The following is a 22,548-nucleotide window of genomic DNA, read 5'->3' as shown; positions in this document are numbered from 1 at the left end:
ACTTAAGGGTATAAGAATAGATAAATAAACCTATTCTTAGACGTACTGAATATACAAATAAAATTTTATCAAAATCGGTTAAGCCGTTTCGGAGATGGTAACAAAAATCTTAAAAAAACAACCCCTGTTAAAAAATAGGGATGATGGTAGAACGGTGAAAATTTAGGGTTGTTTGTATTTTTAATGACAAATAAAAAATAAAATATTTTTTTTCAAAAAATAAAAAAATAGGGGGTGGGCTACCCCTTATCACTTAAGGGTATAAAACAGATAAATAACAACGTATTCTCAGACCCAATTGACTGAATATACATATAAAAATTTCATCAAAATCGATCAAGCTGTTTCGGGAGATGGTAACAAAAATTAAAAAACATCCCCCTATTAAAAAATAGGGATGATGGTCAGAACGGTGAAAACTTAGGGTTGTTTGTATTTTTAATGCCAAATAAAAAAAAATAAAATATTTTTTTTTAAATAAAAAAAAGGTGGGGCTACCCTTATCATAAGCATATAAAAAATATATAACAACCTGTTTTCAGACCTACTCAATATACTTATAAAATTTCATCAAAATCGGCTAAAAGCCGCTCTGGAGATGGCAACAAAAAAAATAAAAAACAACCCCTATTAAAAATAGGGGATGATAGCAGAACGGGTGAAAATTTAGGGTTGTTTGTAATTCTTAATGCCAAATAAAATAAAAAAAAAGCATTTTTTCTTTTCAAAAACTAAAAAAAATGAGGGTGGGTTACCCTCCCTCGGCTACCCTTATCAGTTAAGGGTATAAAAATAGATAACAACTTATTCTTAGACGTACCTGAATATACATATAAAATTTTATCAAAATCGGTTGCTTGCCTTTGGAGATGGTAACAAAAATTAAAAAACAACCCCTATTAAAAATAGGGGATGAAACCCCCATTAAAAAATAGGGATGAAAGTAGAACAGTGAAAATTTAGTGTTGTTTGTATTTTTAATGCCAAATAAAAAAAATTAAAATATTGTTTTTCACAAAAATAAAAAATGGGGGTGGACTACCCTTATCATTTAAGGGTAAAAAATATATAACTACCTATTCTCAGACCTACTGAATATACATATAAAATTTCATCAAAATCGGTTAAGCCGTTTCGAGGAATACGGTAAACCCAAAACTGTAACACAGGGAATTATATAAGATAAATATTATATGTAAACTGCGGAGTGCGGAGAACGGAAAGACTGATTATAGCAATAGATAAAATTTAAAACTATAATTTTAAAACTATTCAAGAAAGTACACACAAAACAAGGCAACGCCGCGCGTCTATTCGTTCAATTCCGAGCAAAATAGCGAGGCTCCACGAAGTTGGGGCCTCGCTCGCCAAAGCGAGGCCCCATCGACAGGTCAGATTTTGATGCCAGACGAGACTTCTAGGGTATTAAGATATTCTTTGTTATAGCCCAGGCATTACTTTCCGCCGACATGAATGACGTCACAATATCTATTAACGGCATTTTAGTAGGCTACCGTTTAACGGCTGTTTAAGTACATCGAAAATAAATCTTATTTTTACGTGACGATTTTTTCCACGAGAGATAGCACATGTTAAACACCCTGTATACGACTAATTCAACTAATGTTATGACTTTGACTTGGTATTTCTGTCAAAACACTCAAATCTGACATCACTCAAATTTCAGCAAAATTTATCTAAAATCTCACCACTCATTTATATCAAGTTTACAATGTTTCCTCCAATATATCTTCCACCCACCGATCAAATAACGCTCTTTGGTGAACAAGTCAGTTTAACCGACTTGAGTGAAACACAGGTACGAGTATATAACAGAGATATTCGAAGCTGAAAGGAATGTTTTTGTGATTTTCATATGGGTAGTTTAAAATTTCCAGCCATGAGAAGGCGAACTTTAAAGAAACCTTGCTATCGATGCTCGATGATAAAAATAGGATTATCGAAGCTTTGAAGAAGCAGGTGGAGAATCAGAAAATGCAGCTGACTTACTACATCAAGAAGGACATGAATCCGAAAATGATTCAAAAGCTGTCTGAATCAGTAAGTGAAAAGATGTGTATTTATCTCATTAAAAATATAAAACGTAAAAAATGCCAAGATGTAATACTTTACACTTTGTTTTACATATTTTGTTTATATAGTGTTTATAGATTTTTTTTACATTCTATGTTTTTGATGGGATCTTGTTTCTTTGTAGATCAACATCTTTTTTCTAGGGTAATATATCTTTCACATTAATATCAATGTAAAATAAGTAATCAAAATAGAAATTATAAAACTAAAATCGTGAAGATATACCGTATGATCGAAAAAAAAAAGGCGTCCAGTTGGCTTGAAAATGATGATTGATGACATTTCCCATATAATTTTACATATAAAATGACAGCGATCTTCATTTCATAGCCATCTTTGACGCCGTTTTTATTTGATGATACGGTATTACAATCAGAAGCAATCCATACAGCAGTTGACGTAAGATATTCGTTTTTAATATGAAGATAAGTCAAAGCAGTCAAAATTTAAAGAAGAACAGAAAATCAGTAAAAAATAGTTGAAACCAAACCACACAAAATTCATTCGTGTGTGTCAATTATCGATAACGGCCAGACGTTTGAATTTTAATAATCAATATTTTTCATTTGATGAATTAAAAAATGCGGATTTTTCATTTTTTTTCTGTTCTTATAGGCTAAACTTTAACCAAAAAAACATGTATAAAATTCATCACGGAACTCCAATAAGCTGATGACTGCGCTTTAGTGGCAAAAACGTTACACAATTACAAGAGATGCCGAATACATCTACATGGGCATACGAGGCTTTGGGCCTTAAGATGAACATCGATAAAACTAAAATAATGTGCACTCCCCCGGAAAATCATAACGATGCTATAAAAATCGGAGAAGCACTATTGGAATATGTAGCGGAATTCAATTATCTCGGCAGTTTGATTTCGGAAAAGGCCAATATTGACTCTGAAATTCAGCACAGAATTAGCGGCGCCTCAAGAGCATTCTGGAAATTAGAATACAGGGTTTTCTACAATCTTCACTTGAGCACAATACAGAGCAATAATAATCCACCATGTTATATGGAAGCGAATCCTGGGTGCCGTACCGCCGGCAGATCAACGCATTAAATAAGTTGCAACAGGGACAACTAAGACAACTGTTAAGAATTAAATTGTACCAACATGTTTCAAACGTACCGGTCCTTGAAAAATCTAGCTGCGAAAGCTCTGAAGTTTATTTTAAATATTTCCTAAAATTTTAGTCACACTTTACTTTACACTTCTTCTGAAAATTTACAAGTTTTCTGTCAGTTTTTAACTTAATGGCTGACCACACTGCTAATGGATCCATCGTTTCTACTTACAAAAAGATCCAGAAACGGCAGATATAATTTGTTCACTTTTACAATTTTTTTGTCTTTTTTTGTCAAAACTAACAAATTTGTCTGAATGAACGGGAATCTGTTGGAATTTGTCGGAATGAGGATTTAATCGTTTGAAGCTCACTAATTTCTCCCCACAACACTCAAGAATTGTATATTTACAGACTTGGAAGAGAGAAGCGTCTGCCCAGCAGTTAAAAGACCATACCATAACTTGGTATACTGATGCTTCCAAAACCAATGCGGGAACAGGGATCGGAGTATTTATTTGGAGAACCAATGGGCACCTACCCTAGCATCCTACAGGCAGAAATCTACGCTATCGAAAGATGCGTACAACTTATCTTAGATAGGAACTATCGGAAACAAGAAACAGCCATCTTATCTAATAGTCAAGCAGCGTTAAAAGCGATCAACTCAGTATCAATCAATACGAATTGGTCAAAGAATGCATAGAGAAGCTGAATAAATTAGGCAAAGAAAAGTCCTCCTACTAGCTAGAAAAGGAGCGAACACTCCACTAACTGGACCAGAACCGTTCTGTTTTCCAAGTGGTAACCAACTCAAGGCGGAACTCAAGAACTTGGAAGACTCCATCCGCAACCTGGAATGGGAATCTTGCAACGGACACTGTCTCCTCAATGAACACCTCAGTAGATTGAAACTAAGAAGAAACGGCGAATGCAGATTCTGTGGGGAAACACCAGTAAAAAATGGACGGCAACCATTCGTGCCATGAATTTTGGTACGACTGATATTGGAGATGGAGAACTACCCTCTATAAAACCGTCCCAGCTACTGGCTTTTGTCAAAGCCCTGGGACTGTATGATGAGTTATAACTCAAGAAAGGGGGACACAATATATCTGTAAGGTCGCAGTGATTAACCCCCCTCCCATTCATTCTAAATTCTAAAAAAAATATTTACAGAAAAAGTGCAAAATTACAGTAAAATCTTGAATTTACAGGAAAGTGTAAATTTACAAAAAATTTTAAAAATTTACAGAGAAATATCCAATTTGTATAGAAATGTAAATTTACAGAAAAAGTGTAAATTTACAGAAAAGTGTAAATTTAGAGATATAGTGTAAATTTGCAGAAGAAGTGTAGATTTTGCTGAACATATATTTTTTTACTTTGGCATGGTCAGCTCTACGCTTTAATAAAATACAGTGTCATATATGTACCATTTTTTATTTTTGCCTTTCCTGTCCTTCCTACTGATTAAAAGTCTCCCGTTTTTCGATCAATTCCAGTGCAGCCCCCAGGTCTCGGACGAGAGCCTGCCCCTCAATTTGGCTATAAACAAATTTTGCCGACAGAACGGGCTGCAGACGAGGCTATCATGCATGTACGAACGCATGAACCGGCTCGATACGAACTTGTTACGCTGCCTTAGAGACCAGGAGTACGTGCTCGAGCAAATTGTCAAGGAATTATGCAACGATACCAAAAGAAAGGCTAGTATAATGCTTTAGAAACCACGTTTTGTGAATGGGGTTTAGGGATAAAAAGAGTAAATATACTGGTGGTTTAAAGTAAAGATATGCTATAATTCAAGAGGAAACTCATAGGCAATATAGGCATATACCGTACGATCGAAAAAAAATGGCGTCAAAAACGGCTGGGGAATGACGTTCGATGATATTTTTGGTGAGGTCATGAGACGTCATTAACTTGGCCCGTACTCTTCTTTGTTTTTTAATGGCGCTTACTGGTCTTCAGAAGGTAATAATTTGTTAATAATAAACGTGATTTTTAAATGGTGTAGTTTTTTTTGGAAATAGATTTGTGGTATCTGGAAACGTTCTATCCTTTTTTAATCTTTTTTATAATTAGTGTTAATTTTTGACAAGTTTTATGTCAATTGTTTAGTAAATGACGTCTAGAGATTGACCTCGCCAAAATTATCGTATTTGACGCCGCTTTTTATCGATCATATGGTATATAATTATTTATTTTTTTTTTAAATTTAGTTCACTGGAGTTCCCAAAGTTGAACTGAAATTCCAGTTTGGATCACCTTACGTAACAAACCCTAACGTAGTAGATTTGTTTATAAAATTACTCAACGCAACCCTGCATTTGAAGAGGAAATTGATCGGTTTTAAGATTTGCTGCGATCGTGTGTTGATTGTTGAAGAGGAAAGAAATGGCATAGGTATATTATTAAGTAAAAATTTCATAATCATCCGAGTGCATCTTTTCTCGATACTTTGTTTTTAGATTCATTTTAATAGCTTTATTTTTATTGGAAATATTCGATTTTTAAATTACTACTAGCAGAGATGGTTAGTCCAGATAGTATGCCATGTTCTGTTATGATACAACTTCTGGGATTCAATCCATTTCTGCTAGAGTAACTGCCAACAAGCAATAATATGACTGTTCAATGACACTAACAATACAAAAACAATTCATGCGCTAGGGAAACACTTGATTTTCTCTCTTTATTCAGTACGTCTTAATGTAGTGAGCATATTGACTATACTCTTACGTACAAATCAGCACCTAACAAACTCACTCAAAAATAAAAGGCAGACATGGTCTGTACTACGAGAATTTTTGCATTTTACCATATAAATTCGGTTTAAACCTCTCCTCCTCAATCACCACCAAAAACCCTTTTGCCCTATTCCAGTCGAACAAGTTTATGCGATGCCGACTGAGCAGCGCTGCGATTGCAATTATTTGCTCGGCTTGCAAATGGAAAAGGCGGAAATGGAAAACGAAATCAGGAGGCTTTCGGCGGAAAATGTCGAGAAACAGGACCGCGTAGTGGAGCTGAACGTGGTGGAAAAATTGTTGCATAATCTGAGGTGGGAGTTGGACAGTTCCTTTTTGAAAGATGAAGGTAACAACAAGTCAAATGAAGGATATATAGAGTTTTTTTAAAACGGTGTAAAAGTTGTTACTTAACTTCAGTGAGCGATTCTACAGATGTAGATGACGACTTTATAGATCTATTGCGTAAGTTATAACTCATACAGTCTCTGAGATGGTTTTTAGCTATCTGTGGAGACGGTTAATTATCCATCTCCGATATCAATCGTCTCGGCACACTTAGTGATTAGGTGTACTGGTGTTTTCCCATTTTCCCCGCAGAATCTACATTCGCCGTTGTTTCTTAGCTTCAATCTACTGAGGTGTTCATTGAGGAGACAGTGTCCTGTTAAAAACCCCGTGACAATCCGAAGATTGTTCTTACTTAAATCAAGCAAAATCTTTGATTTTTCTCGATCGTAAGTTCTGAGAAATTTCTTCGAATGTTTTAGATCATTGGAGAACTCCCATCCCAGGTTACGGATGGATTCTTCCAGGTTTGTGAGTTCCGCTTTAATTTGTTTTCCATTTGGAAAGCAGAACAGTTCTGGTCCAGTTAGAGGAGCATTCGCTCTTTTTCTAATTGATGGGTTAGATCATCCTAATGGGAATCATCCTACTATAGGTGGGCTGACACCTATAGTAGGATGATTATATTTTTTTGTCTAATTTGTTCAGTCTCTTTAGAGATTCTTTGATTTGTTTGACTAAGTTCGAACTGATGGCTACTGAGCTGATCGCTTTTAAGTATGCTTGAAAGTAGGGTTTGGAAGTATCAGTATACCATGTTATGATATAGTCTTTTACCTGCTGAGTAAACGTTTCTCTCTTTCAGTTCTTTTTATTGTTCAATAATACAGTGAGGTGTTTCTCATTTGTACATTTTTGGTATGTCATCCATTCGGAGTTGGAGGAGTGGAATTTTCCTTTTGATTGTGTTTCAAGCTCCTGAGCTGTGACAATTCTCCCAGTACCGTCAATGACCATTCTAATCATTGTTGCATTGGCATATCTACCGACGACAATGTACAGTGGTGTTAGGTTTAGAATGACCTACATTGCTGGTGATGGGCAGGTTGTCATGGCTCCTGTGATGTGGAATATTTTGTTTTATTTTTATCTGTAGAATCACCCACTGAAGTTTGGTACACTAAAAGCTTTTGGGATCTAAATTAGACCCAAACACGGTTAAAAAAACATGTTTTTTTATTTGTAAATAAAACATATATTTTTATAGTTTAAAACAATTTTTATTTTTTCAAACATGATGCTATAATGCGAATTTACGGATATATTTTTGAAGATAGTTGTATCAGTGAAATGTTGAAAAAGGTCAATTCAGAGGCAAGAGTCTTGTTGGCGATGACCCAGGAACAGAAACACAAATTTAAAGGCGAAGCTTACTGTGACAGGACTCTTTTTTATATCAGAACTGCTCTAAACAATGGTGACGTTTCGGAGGAAGAATTGCGCAATATGGGTATTAAAGACCAAGAAGGACTTAGGTACAAAGAAAAATTTAATAATTTGATAGAAAACATGAATTTTTCTTATATTTAATAGAGCTCAGCAACATAATTAAACCTAGAGAGTTTATAAAAAATATCAAAAAATTCTGTTTGACTGCTTTCAGTTTTTTTGACCTTCTGTTGTTCTATTAAAAAATGCAAAAAATAATAAATAACAAAACCAGGTTGTACGAGACCATCAAAAAGGAAATCGATTCGATTAGAAAGTCATTACGAAAAGAAACAGAAAAGGAAATTACAAAGGCAGCGGACGAAAACAAGATGTTACGGGACAAAAACGCAAAGTTAGTGGTAGAAAATGAGAAAATGACGATCGAGAATAAACGACTAAAGGAAGAAGTAGAGCAGGCAAGCATTTTTTTATTAAGACACCTTTGATTTTTTCAATAATATGAGGCCGACCTGTGCCGGAAACTCTTTGACCTGTAAGGTCTATTGTGTTTGTCCTGTTTCTATGTTCACTCTCCTATCCGTCTGCCCTGCACTAGCTTGAGCAGGTCCTTGACAGGGTGAGAGCATTGTTTCTCCGGTTCTAGTCTTGTTTTCCCAAAAAGAAAGTGTCGCTTGCGATCTAGAGCCTCACAGTGACATATGTGCTCTGCTCTTATAAGATCTCTATCGCAGAATCTACAGCAAAGAGTTCCTTGATACAGGTTGAGCTTGTTCAGGAAGCACTTGACATATGTCCTGTCAAGAGACCTATTTCTTAATTTTCTTAATCATTTCGACAGTAATTTATTTATAAATTTGACAATTTAGGATATTCTAGGAATTACTTTTTTTTTTAAATTTTTACTTTCATTATTATCAGTCGGTAGGTTATTCTGATGAGCATTTTACATTTATTTGAGACAATTTTTTTGTCTCTTTATCTAAATTTTCACAGAATTCGGAATGTTTAAAATTCTATATTTTCATCTGAGATGTTGCAATGCTCTCCTGTATAATATATTGATCGCTTGTAGATGAAGTTGGAACAGAAAAACGGTTATAGACGTTTGAAGCACGAAAGAGACGCTTACAAGTCCCAAGTGGACGATTTGCAAGCGATCAGGGAAGCTTACGCCCAGCTGGTCGATAAACAACCGAGTACCTTGCAGATCGAGAGGGAATTTACCAGGCAAATCGATGATCGAGACAAAATAATATCAGGTAAAAACGGAAGTAATTCCCCTGCCCAAACGTCACTTCACATTTCTTCAAAAGGGCAAAATTGTTTTTTCTAAATATCAGTTGAAACTGTTATTTAGTTTAAAGATAATAAAAATAATTCATTTTTTAGTTCAACATATTTGACATTTCTTCAAAACTGTTATTTTTAATTAACAGTTGGAACTGTTATATAGGAATAATTTAAATATATCAAAAATAATTCCAAACCAAACCAAACATATTTAACATTTCTTCAAAACTGTTACTTCTAAATAACAGAAATACTTCGCCTATTCCAAAATCGTTATTCTAAATAACTGTAAGAACTGTTACTGCTATTTAAAAATAACAGCTTGAAATAATAAGATTGAGAATTTGATTGAATAACTGACTGAAATAATTTGATTGAAATAATATGAGGTAAGTAAGGTAAATAGAAGTAGTTCATTCCTCTGTTCCAGCATTATGTGTGGTCAACACTGTTATTTTTTAAATAACAGTTGGAACAATTTTTACAGATTATTTAGTGTCGTTTCTGCTTGGTTTTGAGTAATGACTTCTATTCTCGTACACATGCCATGTGCCAGAACACCAGTGTCGATGTTTTTTTTTAATTATACAGGGTGAGTCTTAAATAAGTGCAAATGTTTTGAGGGGTAGTATATTTCGACCCCAGAAACACGATTATGATTTTTTTTTGCGAAAATTTTTTTTCGAAAATTTGGAATTTTTCCAGAAAAAGAAAGAAAAAATAAAATCCAGAAAAGATCCAGTGGTTCTCAAAATTTTAGCAAAAAATATTTTTTTGGAAATTTTAAAGTAAAATAACTCGGTTATTTTGGACTTATTTAAAAAACGGTAAAGAGGAAATATGTCTCTTTTATCGAGATCTACCAGCCCTGAAAATATTTGCACTTATTTAAGACTCACCCTGTATATATATTTTTTAGTCTTTTTTTAAATTTTACTATTTTTTTATTAAAATCTTTTTTTCTTAATATGAATATTGCTAGACTGCCATTCTCTTTTATTATGATTTATTTTCATACATTTACACTATCTTTATTCCAAAAACTGAAAATCAGTTCTAAAACTGATAATATAAATGAAATATAATGAAATAGCATCTTCTAAAAGATACTATTTTTTCCGATATTTTTACTGGTGTCGCATGTCGATTAGATTTTTATGACTTTCAAATTTTGTTTCAAAAAGGACATACCGAACGCGCTTAGTGTTTTAGGAAATTCGTTTCGAAAATCGCTTTTTGGAGAAAGGGTTTTTAATCATTTCATCATTCGAATTCGCAAACTGCCAATGCCATTATACAGTGGACGTTCAACATAGCAATTGTTTTATGGATTTTTAGTGGTTATTGTTACGAGTGTTGGCATTTTGTAATTAAAAAAATGCAACAACAATTTTTGTAGCTCGTTTTTGGAGTACTCTTGAAACTTAAATATTTTTTATAATTTTACGAGCCGGGCCTGATGATTACGATCCAATACAAATACCGGCTGTTCTAAATTTGTCTTTCACCATGGAGTCTCAGAAACGGTAATAAATACAGAGTGGCTCAAATGCGATAAAGTTGCGTGTCAATGAAATCAGTGATAATCCGTTAAACAGTTTATTTTAACAGTGCGTTTCCTAAAAGCGTATAAAATCCCAAATGTCAATGCCACACATAATAGCTTACTTGGGATTTTTCTTATTACCGATTCTGAACCGTCCTAGAATTATGATACGCATACTCAGAAGGAAATATGAAGAAATTATTTCAATTCGTATGTGCTGCAGAGTTCTAGGACAGTTCAAAATCGGTAATAACAAGAACCCGAACAAAGCTAATCAAAGTGATCCGTAGATCCATCTTGGTTCAGACCAAGGCGACAAAAAGTGAACACGATTTTGAGACAAAAACAAGACAAACTTGCGACAAAAAATGGGGAATTCCGACAAGACAAACTTGAGACAAATTGTCGTGTTAGTTGTTGTGAATGAGTTTTATTAACCATGTGTGATTTCACTGGTCTCTTATACTGTTGACAGCACACGTCATCTACACTGCGCCGACAACTTATCGTAAAATATACGAACAAAACATAGACACTTTGATCTTTACCGACTCGAGACGGGACATTGAAAAGTCTCCGAATTTTGAAACAAAACAAAAATGAGACAAAAATGTCGCAGACATGTATTGGATTTGTCGCAATTTTGTCGTAAAACATGAATGTTTCTGTCTTGTCGTTGTTTTGTCTGCTTGGTCTGGACCCGGCATTATACCCTATCGGCAACATAGAGTCTCGGGTCTGTATTTACATGTCTAAGTCGGACAGAGAACATTGCGAAGTGTTTAGTGTTTATTGCATATCCACTTAATCAGGCGCTTTATTTTTCATTACATACGATTTTTCATGCGACTGAACACATGACTATACTCTTCGTACACACGAAAATCGGCACTCAAAGGCAAACGTTACCGGCTATGTATAAAATTCCACCTCCATATTTAAATAAATAAACTTGATTATAGTCGCAAAAAACAAACGTCTTAAATGATTTTTGACGTTACCAAAAGATGAAACTAAAAATGGTTCTTTAAAAATAATGTATTTGTAGATTTTTCTAAATTTTAAAATAAACATCAAAAATACAAGGTGTCCCAGAAATAAGTGCAAGTATTTTACTGGTAGTATAGTTCAACCCCAGAAACACGCCTATGGTTTTTTTTCGCAAAAAAGATTTGAAAATTCCGAGTTTTTTGAAAAAAAATTTGGTTTTTTTTTAGTTTTTAGTTAAAAAATATAATTTATTGATAATACGGCAACATAGGTAGTAGATTAAATTTACAAGAAAGAAAATCCCGAAAAGATCCAGTGGTTCTCAAAATTTGAGCAAAACAGACATTTTTTTTTGGAAATTTTCAAAGTAAAATAACTTTGTTATTTTGGACTTATTTCAAAAACGATAAAGAGAAAATATGTTTCTTTTATCGAGATCTATCACCCCCTAAAATACTTGCACTTATTTCTGTATAAAAACATTTTTTTTTAAAAACGTTATTTTTCAAAAGTGAGTTCATTCAATTCTTAAAGGGATTATCACTGGACTGGCCAATTTTCGTCAAATTGAGACACCCTGTATAACTAACACTCCCTAACTATATAAAAGGTTAGTTTCCGACGCCTCCGATTCCCATTACCGTGCCAAATCATAATTAATTTCCTTTCGGTTCAAACTCTTCGTTCTCTCATGAATTACGCATTCGCCAACTTTCTTAAACGGCCAAAACTATTTATGGCTTCGAACTCGTAACTAGTTCCGAACTAGGACTCGAAACTACATTAAACGATCCAAACTATTACCTTTCTAGCCTAGCTATATAGCTTCAGCTATTACCTATAGCCGTTAGGTCGTGATTGTGTTATATTGTAATTTTCAATCATCACGTGATGAGAGGCAGTAAAGAAAACGCTAGAGAAAATTTTCACATTGGCTTAGGACAGAAATAAGTAAATATAGAGGCTTTCTAACATACGTATAGCCGCCCATACTAAAATATGTTAATAAAAAGTTGGTAGGCAGTTCTTTTAGTTTCAAAGTAAAGGAATTTTTCCAATTTTTTTTATCTCAAAAACTGCGGCTTTGACTGATTTTGATGTTATTACAAATTTTGTTGCAAATATTATTCGTAATCTTAAATTGAAAACCGCGTTTCGCTAGCTACTGTAATTTTGGAGTTACGATTTTTTAAAATTTTTAACCCCCTCCCATACCTCCTTACCAACCCCCCACCCGCACCAAAACTAATGGCCAGATTCTCGGGTGCCACAGTATTTTTGTGCCAAATTTGGTTAAAATCGGTTTAGCGGTTTTTGAGTTATCCTGTTACCTGTGACCATACCTGTTGGTATGGTCGGCTAAAAAGTCGTCCATTATTCCCAAAGAGACCTGGTTTATACATACAAAAGATGCAAAAAGCAGACTTTGAGTCTTTTTGCTTCTTTTGTATTTCTAACATACAGTTTTTTTAAATAATGTCTATACCTATTATAGATTGTAGATTCTAGGGGGAACTTAATCACCGTAACCTAATAGATCTATTGTCTCTTCCTTACTTGACTTATAGCTCATCATACAGTCTTAGGGATTTGACAAAAGCCAGTATCTGCGACGGTTTTACAAAGGTTCTCCTCCTCCGATAGTCAGTACGCACTCACGTCTCGGCGCACTCAGCGATGAGGTGTTCTGGTGTTCCCCTATTTCCCCCACAGAATCTGCATTTGCGGTTGTTTCTAAGCTTAAATCTACTGAAGTGTTCATTTCAGTGTCCTGTTAAAAATATCGTGACAATCCGAAGATTGTTCGTACTTAAATTAAAGTAAATCTTTGATTTTCCTCGGTCCCAAATGGAAGTCCTGAGAAATTTCTTCGAGTGTCTTAGACCATTGGAAGATTCCCATTCCATGTTACAGATTGAGTATTCCAGGTTCTTGAGTTCTGCTTTTTAGTTGGTTTCCACTTGGGAAGCAGAACGGTTCTGGTCCAGTTAGTGGGATTGATCCCTCGTTTTCAAGCTAGTTGCTATTTCATTACGTCTTGGTTGGCTGACCCCCAAGCTAGTAGGACTTTATATTTTCTTTGCCTAATTTGTTCAGCTTTTATAATCATTCTTTTACCAACTTCGAATTGATACTGACATTGACTCGTTACTGACCGGTCTTAAAATTTCAAATAGTTCCTATCTAAGATAAGTACGCATATTGTGATTTCGACCTGGAGGATGCTTGGGTAGGTGCCCATTGGTTCGGAATATTTAGATTGTTGTCTGTAACTTTATGACGGGTTCATTTCTAGAAAAAAAAATCGGTTTTCGCTATTGGAAAAAAACTTAGAAAAGCACAACCAATCCCAGGGGCGGATCGTGAATTTGTGGGGCCCTGGGGTGAAACTACTTAGGGGCCTACCTAAGTACTCAACTAATAGCCATGTCAAAAAACTGTTTCTATAATGATATTATAGACCAAACCATAAATGTTACTTAAATCTACGCAAGTATTAGTTGTACAAAAGGCGACTTATTGCTGTGGTAGCAATCTCTTCCAGGCAACCTTTGGGTGAGAGAGAAACCGAAATAGTGATATTATATAAGAATATAAAAAAAACAATAAAACAATTTTATTTATTTATTATGAATTAGTAAAAGAAATTGATAGGTTGCAGTCACAGAAATTGACAGTTATTTGGCCATCACATTGCAAGTCTTTTGTTAGATCACAGTTTATGGAAAGAAGTGATAAATTATTTAGTCGATGGTTCGACATTGTTGTCCTATATTTATTTTCTACATAGGACATCTTGGAGAAGAAGCGTTCTGCTTCACAGCTACCTAGTGATTGGCAATGATAAAAAAATCTTTATAATGGTATAGCAGTTAGGGAACACGTCAATAAGTTTATTTTCATACATGAGCATAAAAATATCACTGCAAGAGGTGTAAGACGATTTTAATTGAATGCACTCATTCACTAAATGCTCGTCTACGTCATCGGGATAGTAATCAATAATATGACGTGCAATTTCCAAATCTATGTTTTCGATATTTTTGTCTTGCAAATCCATTAAAAATTTGAATTTTTTGCTATATTTATGTCTCATAGACTTGGCTCCTTTTATTTAAATCCATAATCAGTTTATCCAAAGTAACGTTTAACGCGTCTCTTTTAAATCTTTCTTCTTTCTGCGCAGCGCCCTATACTGAGAATTCACCTGTAGACTTATCTGAAAATTTTGGAATAATGCGTCTCTTGTTTACGTCATTGCAGTCTATCCCCACACTAGTACTTAATTTTTAGCTTTCTCTTCGTATTCCTTTAGCTATTGATCTGATCAGTATCGTATGTTGTTCACAAAGTCTTTTAATGACACAATTAACTTGTTGCCTTAACAAATGTCTAAACCAGGCGCATTTTTTTATTAACTAAATGAAATCTCTGCAAAAGTTCTTCCCAAAAGATAATCAAAATTGCAGTCTCGAGTTTCGCCATTTTATTGAATAAATTTCGTGCCTCTTTCCGGAAATCAACTTTCTCAATCTCATTTTCGTTGAAACTTTCGAAAATTTTTATAATGTCATCATAATTATTTTTAAGGCTTTGACAGCATCATAGTGGCAAAACCATCTGGTCTGGCTTAAACTTTTTAACGTGAATTTTAATTTTATTTCACGATTCAACAGTTCCCACCTATGGGTCTATTGTTTTTAGCGGGGTCTGGGGGCCCCTTTTAACCTCGGGGCCCTGGGCTGCAGCCCAAACAGCCCTTAGGTAGATCCGGCCCTGACCAATCCGCAAAATTTCAATTCAACATATTCTGATGATGTCGATGTCGCCTCTAACACATTAATATATAAATAATATTAGATTCTTTACGTCTTTAAAGTTATTATCCATAAAGTTTTTTACTCCTAAATTAGACAGTAAAATATTTTCTAAATGACAAATTCTATAAAAAAACTTGGTTTCGGTTGCTTACTAATAAATTTCTTTTCAACTAAAGTTGTTGTCGAAAGAAAACAGCATGCCATGCGCTTAAAATTAGATAAAATATACAGTTAAGAAGCTTAACCATTTTGCAAGACATTTTAATTTATAGTTAATATGCTAATGTGCACTGCAAATGCTTTGAGCGCTAACTAATGCAAGAATTATAATTTTAACCTACTTTAAAGTTTCTGTTAATACTCTTTCACTAAGTTTCTACGACGGGAAGTTTATAAGCAACTTCATTTGAATAAAGGAAATAAGTATATCGTTATAGTGATTGTGAACTTAATTTTGTTAGCAAAATTGCAAACTAAAAAATTTTGTTATTGTGGATAAAAAAAGTTATATACAGAGTGGTCCGAATTGTAATCAGGAAACTTAGACAACATATTCTGCAGATGAAAATATGTAGCAAAATTCGTCTAAATTCTTATCCCAAAATGCTTCGTTTCGGAGTTACAGAGTTTCGAAGTTTCATTTTTGTTTCGGTTTTTTTCAAATAATTTCTGAACTAACGTCGATATTCGGGTGAAAATTGCTGTGTATGTGTTTTTAACATGATAAATTCGTTTTTGATGTTAATATAACTCCTACTTGTTGGGGGCGCCACGTATACATTTTTAACTGTTTTGAAGAGTAGTAACTTTTCGTCCGTACTTGTATCACACTACGAAGGAAAAAAATATATTTTCGTCATTTTTTACTTGGTAAAAACCGCTAGGAGCAACCGTTTCAGTTTATTTTTTGAGTTACGCGTTGCAGTGGATTTTTATTTTGTTGTCTTTTCATTTTTTTTTTCTCTCCAACATGTTTTTTGTTGTACTAAAGTTTATATCAAAAGAAGACGTTATTTTGCATGAAAATAATTTTAAATTTAAACAGTGATAAGCTTAACTATCCACTTTAGTTTATAATTAACATGCTAATGTGCAGTGGAAACACTTTAGGCTCTCATTAGCGCATGAATTATAATTTTAACTCACTCCAAAGTTTCCTGTAAGCGTTTCTGCAACAGAAACTTTATAATAACTTTATTTAAATTAGGATAAATGAACCATTTCTGTCATCGCTTGGAAACATTGTACATACCTATATAATATATTATACAGGGTGGCCCATCGAAAACGTTCCGCAAGGTATAACGGCCAGGGTAATTTTTTTTTCAGAAAATTCAAAAACACGTCAATTTTTGTTTGTGAGGGGGACAACTTTTGCCCCAAAAATGTTTGCAAAAATCTTCAACCCTCTAAGCGGGGGTGTCATCCCCCAATTTTTTTCAAATGGGAAGGGGGGTCAAGTGGTACCTCAATGAAAAGGGCTTTATATTCCTATACTTTCCCGTTTCGTTTTTGAAAATCGATCGAGTCATTGAGAAAATATGAAGGATTGAAATTTGAAAAGTTTATTTAAACATGTATTAGAATAAATGATAATTAAGGATAAATCCGACCAATTTGCTGTTTTTTCTTATTATTTCTAGATGTTTACGCATTTTTTCCCTTGCCACAAGGTTGAACGATCAGGTGCGGTAGTTGCTAGATAGCTGTTCTGTGACTTTTGCGTTGAAGTTTTTCTCAATATCCTTAAACTGACCAACAATAGAATTTCCAAAAATACCAGCCCACACGTTCAAATTCTGAGGGTTTTGTGTGCGCACCTCGTGAAAAACCCTTACCGACAGTTGTGCCGATTAAATACACCGTTTAAAAAGAAAGTACACTCATCCGAAAAAACACACATTAAATAGGAAATTATTATCATTCGCCACTCGTTCACTCATAGTTTCACAAAATTGCAAGCAACGATCAAAATCGTCTTCGTTGAGTTCTTGTACCAACTGAATTTTGTACGGGTGGAACTTGTGCTTTTAATATCCTTTGGACACTTACGATTCACGCAGGTCTCATTGGCTAATTTTCTTGTACTCATCGTACTAGCCATGGCAACTTGGCCCAATACAAATACCTCTATAGCTTCATTTACTACAGGATATTCCCTCTGCCTCTTTTTATTCATAACGGACCCAGTTTCGCGAAATTTTGCTACTAACTTGCGAACAATTTTGCCATAAAGGTTTTGTCAGGATGGCATTTATTGAATATCTGCGCAACCCGATACATTCATTATTTTTAAAATAAAGTTCGATTATTTCCACTTTTTATGCAAGTGAGTACACCATAATTGTTAAAAAGTTTAACGACATTGAGAAGAACTTCAACGCACAAGTCACAGAACAGCTATCTAGCAACTACCGCACCTGATCGTTCAACCTTGTGGTAAGTGAATAAATGCGTAAACATCTAGAAATAATAAGAAAAAACAGCAAATTGGTCGAAGGAATTTATCCTTATTATTTACTCTGATAAATGTTTAAATAAACTTTTTAGATTTCAATCCTTCATATTTTCGCAATGACTCGATTTTCAAAACCGAAACGGGAAAGTATAGAGAATAGAAAGCCCTTTTTATTGCGGTACCACTTGACCCCTCTTCCCATTTAAAAAAAAATGGGGGATGACACCCCCGCTTAGATGGTTGAAGATTTTGCAATCATTTTTGGGGCAAAAGTTGTTCCCCTCACAAACAAAATTGACGTGTTTTTGAATTTTCTGAAAAAAAAATTACTCTGGCCGTTATGCCTTCCGGAACGTTTTCGATGGGCCACCCTGTACATATATTATAACTATACGAACTTAATATACCAAAAGAGATTTTCATATTACATAAATTTACATACATTTTAGAAGAAAACTTTTATTTCTAGATTATGAAAGAAAATTTGCTGTTATGGTGAATCGAATAAAAAGGGATAAAGAAAAAATATCCGATCAAAACGAACAAATTGTGATACTAAATAGAGTTTTGAAGTTGAACAAATCCCGTGATGTAAGTAACTTATAAACTCTAATTTCAAACAATTCTTTTTTATTTTTTATATTTTAATTCTGAACGTTTTTTGAACAAATTTACAACGTTCCTGTAAGATATACCGTATGATCGAAAAAACGGCGACAAAGACGGCTGGGAAGGACAATCGATGATAATTTTCTAGGGCTTGACCTCGCCAAAATTATTATCGATTGTCATTCCCCAGCCGTCTATGACGCCGTTCTTTTTCGATCTTATGGTACATCATTCCATGAATATATTTTCTACTTATAACACAATTGATATTGCAAACAAGTCTTAGATATCTTATTTTAACCTCTAATATACTTAATATAAACATTCTAGGAAACCATATGTGACCAGAATCCTCCTAAAAAAGAAACTAAAATTCCTCCATCCACATTCCTAAATCCTACGCTGCAACAAACTAAAAAATTTCCCAAACTCGACATGCCTAAAAATAAGACTTTTCAGCCTCGTCCACTTAACGCAAACGATAAAACCATAAATGAAAAGCAGCCTGAAAACGAGGTCTCTAATAAAAACAAAACGTCGCAATTTTTGGAAAATAAAAATGCTCCCTCGGATGACGCTGAATGGTCGAGTTGTTCGAAGCTCTGTCCCCTTCAAGACCAAAAAAATTTGGGTGACGTACAACTTAAGTCTGTGACAGAAGATAAAGGAGAAGAACAGTAATACATGTCAACAATACCGTGTGATCGAAAAAAAAAACGGGGTCAAGTGACTTTAGAAATCTTTTTTCAAAGGTAATTTGACGCCTTTTTTTAATCGATAATACAGCAATATATAAAAAAAAAGTGTCAGTAAATCTAATTAATAAAGAAATGTATCCTAGTTTGTGTTTTTGATAGTGTTTGTGGAATTAAGAGTGTAGTCATAGTGTTCTAAAAATTGTTTACCTTTACTTTCTTCTCCTACTAGTTTTCTTCAATGTTCTCTTGCTTCTACTCTTTCTGTAGCTTCTATAAGTTCTGGTAGAGGTACTAGTGTTAATCTATTTTTTTCTCTGTTACACATATTTGAAGAAATGAACGAACGAAAAATAAAAAAAAAACATTTTGTTATATTTTCTTAGTTTAAAGCTAGTGGCTCGTATGCAATTTTTAGTTGACCAATTATTTAGTTGCAAAAATCAAACGGGGCTTAACTCTAACGCTAACTTTTTTTTGTTAATTTCAATATTATTCCGTAATGCCTATAACTCAAAGGATTAAATACCCTATGATGGAAAAAACGGCATCCTGTTGGAAATTAACATCAGTGACATTCCCCATATAATTTTACATATAAAATAACAGCGATCTTCATTTCATAGCCATCGCTGACGCGGTTTTTTTTTCGATCATATTGTACTTGGTAAACTATTTAATATCGTTAAATTTAAATAAATACAAACAATTTGCTCACTGATAAGATAACTGTATAGGATAATCTTTTCGAACAAGTATATTGATAAAACCCAGTATTTTATGATGAAAATCATTAAAGAAAAAAAATAATAGTATTTGATTAAATATAAAGATATATTACTGTAAAGTACATTTTTTTATCTAAGATTTGGCGAAGCTGAACTGCTTAGAAATCCTTGGTTTCAGATGATTGTCTAAAAATATCTTTTTCTGCAGTGCGACAGGTCTGTAAACGCCACTCATGATTTGACTGTGAAGACCATCACCTAAAATATTCATCAAAATATTGGTAACCCATTTTTTAAATGTGACACCCTGTAAATTTTTGTGCATTCGCTATTTAAACCCATATATTTGTATGTACCGGTTGTTTATGATATTCTCCGACGGTGGCAGCACCGGCGGAGAATGCAATAATGTAGCGTTTACGTTACGTACGCCAAAATATTTGCTTTAACTCTCGTTTGCGCGACGACGCATCCACATCCGTAACATAACTTTTTGCGTTACGTATCGTTACGTTGTGCCGTGCTTTAACCAGAGCTTTAACTCTAGTATCTCTTACCACATTGAGTGTATTGGTCGTTAAAACTTTTGCCTCTTCCACAAACTAGTTTGCATATTTTTATTATATTTCCTATAATAATTCCTATCCATATTCCTAGCAAAAACCACCACCTAGAATACTTGAAAGAACACTTAATGCATTCTATTCTTCTATTTTTCTGAACATCATTACTATTACCATCCTTTGCATATCTTTTTATTCTTTCTTCAACATCCCAATAACTATTATTTGTATTTTCTGGCAATATCTTGATGTCTTTTAGTACAAACTTCATTAAAACTTCATCAGTTAATTTTAGAAACTCGAAAAAATATCTTATTACATCAATTCCTTCAAACTTTTCCATAAAATAATTTGACAAATCCAAACTTTTATTATAAAACTCCACTAAATTATTGTTTTCTGTTAAATTCAACAGAGTTTCAAAGTTAGGAAAGACTTGATTATTAAGGTTTCTGGTCTGTGAATAGGTAATGTGCAAACTTTGAAGGTTCAGGATATTTGTAGGATTTCTACTGTTTGTTAGGCTCACTTTTACCATGCTAGAGTTATCCAGGATTGTGCTGTAGGGAGGTTTCTGGATATTAATTCTGAAAGGAGCTGCTTTTATGTCGTAGGAAAGGCAGGTTATCCTGAAAGGAAGAAAACGTGGGATGGAATTGGTTTGAATGGAGGTAAATTTCTTACAAAGGACATGTACAGAGTGATTCTTTAACTTTTATTTTACAGGGATGTTTTACAAATATTACGTTAAAAGAAATAAAAATTTGATTTTTAAAAAAATTTAAATAGGTTTTTCAAAACTATAAAATTGTATTTTTTTAAACGGAAACATCAATTTATCTTATTTTTAGTTTATTTCCTGTCAAAAATAAAGGTGATTTTGTACAGAGCGATCAACAATCATTGAATTAGTATAAATACTGTGTTTGGTTTGGTTTGGTTTGATTTGGATTGATTTGGTTTTGATTGATTTTTGGATTAGTGAATGGTACTTATGCTAAAACAAATAATCGATCGAAAAGCTTTAGCGAATAATTTGATTGACTTTAAATTTTTTGACTTTAATTTACAAGTTCTGACTTTGTTATTTGTGAAATAGCCATATTATTACGAGCCCGTAACATAACTTATATTTTTTAATACACTTATTCAATAACTAGCGTGTACCAGCGACTTTGCGTCGAATTAATCATTTGTAATGGTGATGATAAAGCAAAGCAAGAATTTCCATTAACATACAAACTGGATAAAATTTTCTCACATTTATGTCAGCATGAAAAAAAAACAATATGGCAATATTATTATATAACTTGGTAATATTTGAGGGGTAGTTTCATCTCGTTGGAATTTGACTTTCGAAAAATCCGTTTGCCAAAATAAGCTTTTTACGTCAAGCAGTTTAAGCAGAATCGTGGTTAAGAAATTAACCAACTTTTGGAACACCCTGTATGATTTTTTAAAGAATTTCAAATGTAAAAAGACCAAATAAATTATGCTTGTCCAAGCGTTTTCCCGAAAGACCAAGCGTTTTCCCGAAAGAAAGTTTTATAAATAACAAATATTGTAATATTTGAGGGGCGTTTTCACCTTCTTGGAATTTGAGATTCGAGAAACCCCTCCTTATCGAACCTCTACACCCCACAGTCAATCCGTTTGCCAAAAATCAGCTTTAAACGTCAAGCAGTTTAAGCAGAATCGTGATTACTCAATGGTCATATTTTATGAAACACCCTGTATGAATTTATAAAAAATCTTAAAATATGTAAAACAACAAAATAAAATATACGTGTTTAAGAGTTTTTCCGAAAAACTCACCGGTTTTTAAATAAAAAATATTTTAATATTTGAGGGATAGTTTCACCCCCGTAGAATTCGAGTTTCGAAAAATCCCTTCTTATCGAACCTCTACACCCTAAAGTCAATCCGTTTTCCAAAAATCAGCTTTTTACGTCAAGCGTTTTAAGCAGGATCGTGATTAATCAATGACCAGATTTTTCGAACACCCTGCAAACATTTTTAAAAAATTTAAAAAAACAAAATAAAATATACGTGTTTAAGCCTTTTTTCGGAAACTTGACCGTTTTTTAAATAAAAAATATTGTAATATTTGAGGGGTGGTTACACCCCCTTAAAAGTGAAATTTCAAAAAATCCCTTCTTATCGAACCTCTACACCCTAAAATCAACCTGTA

At 33.7% G+C, this 22,548-nt stretch overlaps 2 protein-coding genes across 7 annotated transcripts in view; both read left to right on the top strand.

The window, feature by feature from the left end:
* Positions 1–22,548, top strand: part of LOC115882129 (kazrin) — an 83,406-nt gene that overhangs the window by 22,250 nt on the left and 38,608 nt on the right. The gene's annotated exons all lie outside the window — the stretch shown is intronic.
* LOC115882130 (myosin-J heavy chain-like) lies at positions 1,642–19,200 on the top strand. 2 transcript variants are annotated; one of them, XM_030899980.1, is made up of 10 exons: positions 1,642–1,819; positions 1,885–2,061; positions 4,670–4,873; positions 5,390–5,573; positions 6,054–6,266; positions 7,539–7,740; positions 7,929–8,112; positions 8,730–8,916; positions 18,232–18,353; positions 18,702–19,200. In XM_030899980.1, the coding sequence occupies exons 1-10, from the start codon at positions 1,733–1,735 to the stop codon at positions 19,050–19,052; spliced, it is 1,911 nt and encodes a 636-aa protein (XP_030755840.1). In that variant the 5' UTR covers positions 1,642–1,732; the 3' UTR covers positions 19,053–19,200. The 2 variants fall into 2 exon arrangements, with proteins under 2 accessions (XP_030755840.1, XP_030755839.1); XM_030899979.1 differs by having other exon boundaries at positions 1,662–1,819; positions 1,899–2,061.

This window comes from Sitophilus oryzae, unplaced genomic scaffold, assembly GCF_002938485.1.
Source record: "Sitophilus oryzae breed Bouriz unplaced genomic scaffold, Soryzae_2.0 scaffold_177_pilon_pilon, whole genome shotgun sequence".
Lineage (NCBI taxonomy): Eukaryota > Metazoa > Arthropoda > Insecta > Coleoptera > Curculionidae > Sitophilus > Sitophilus oryzae.
This window is presented reverse-complemented; position numbering and strand designations above follow the sequence as displayed.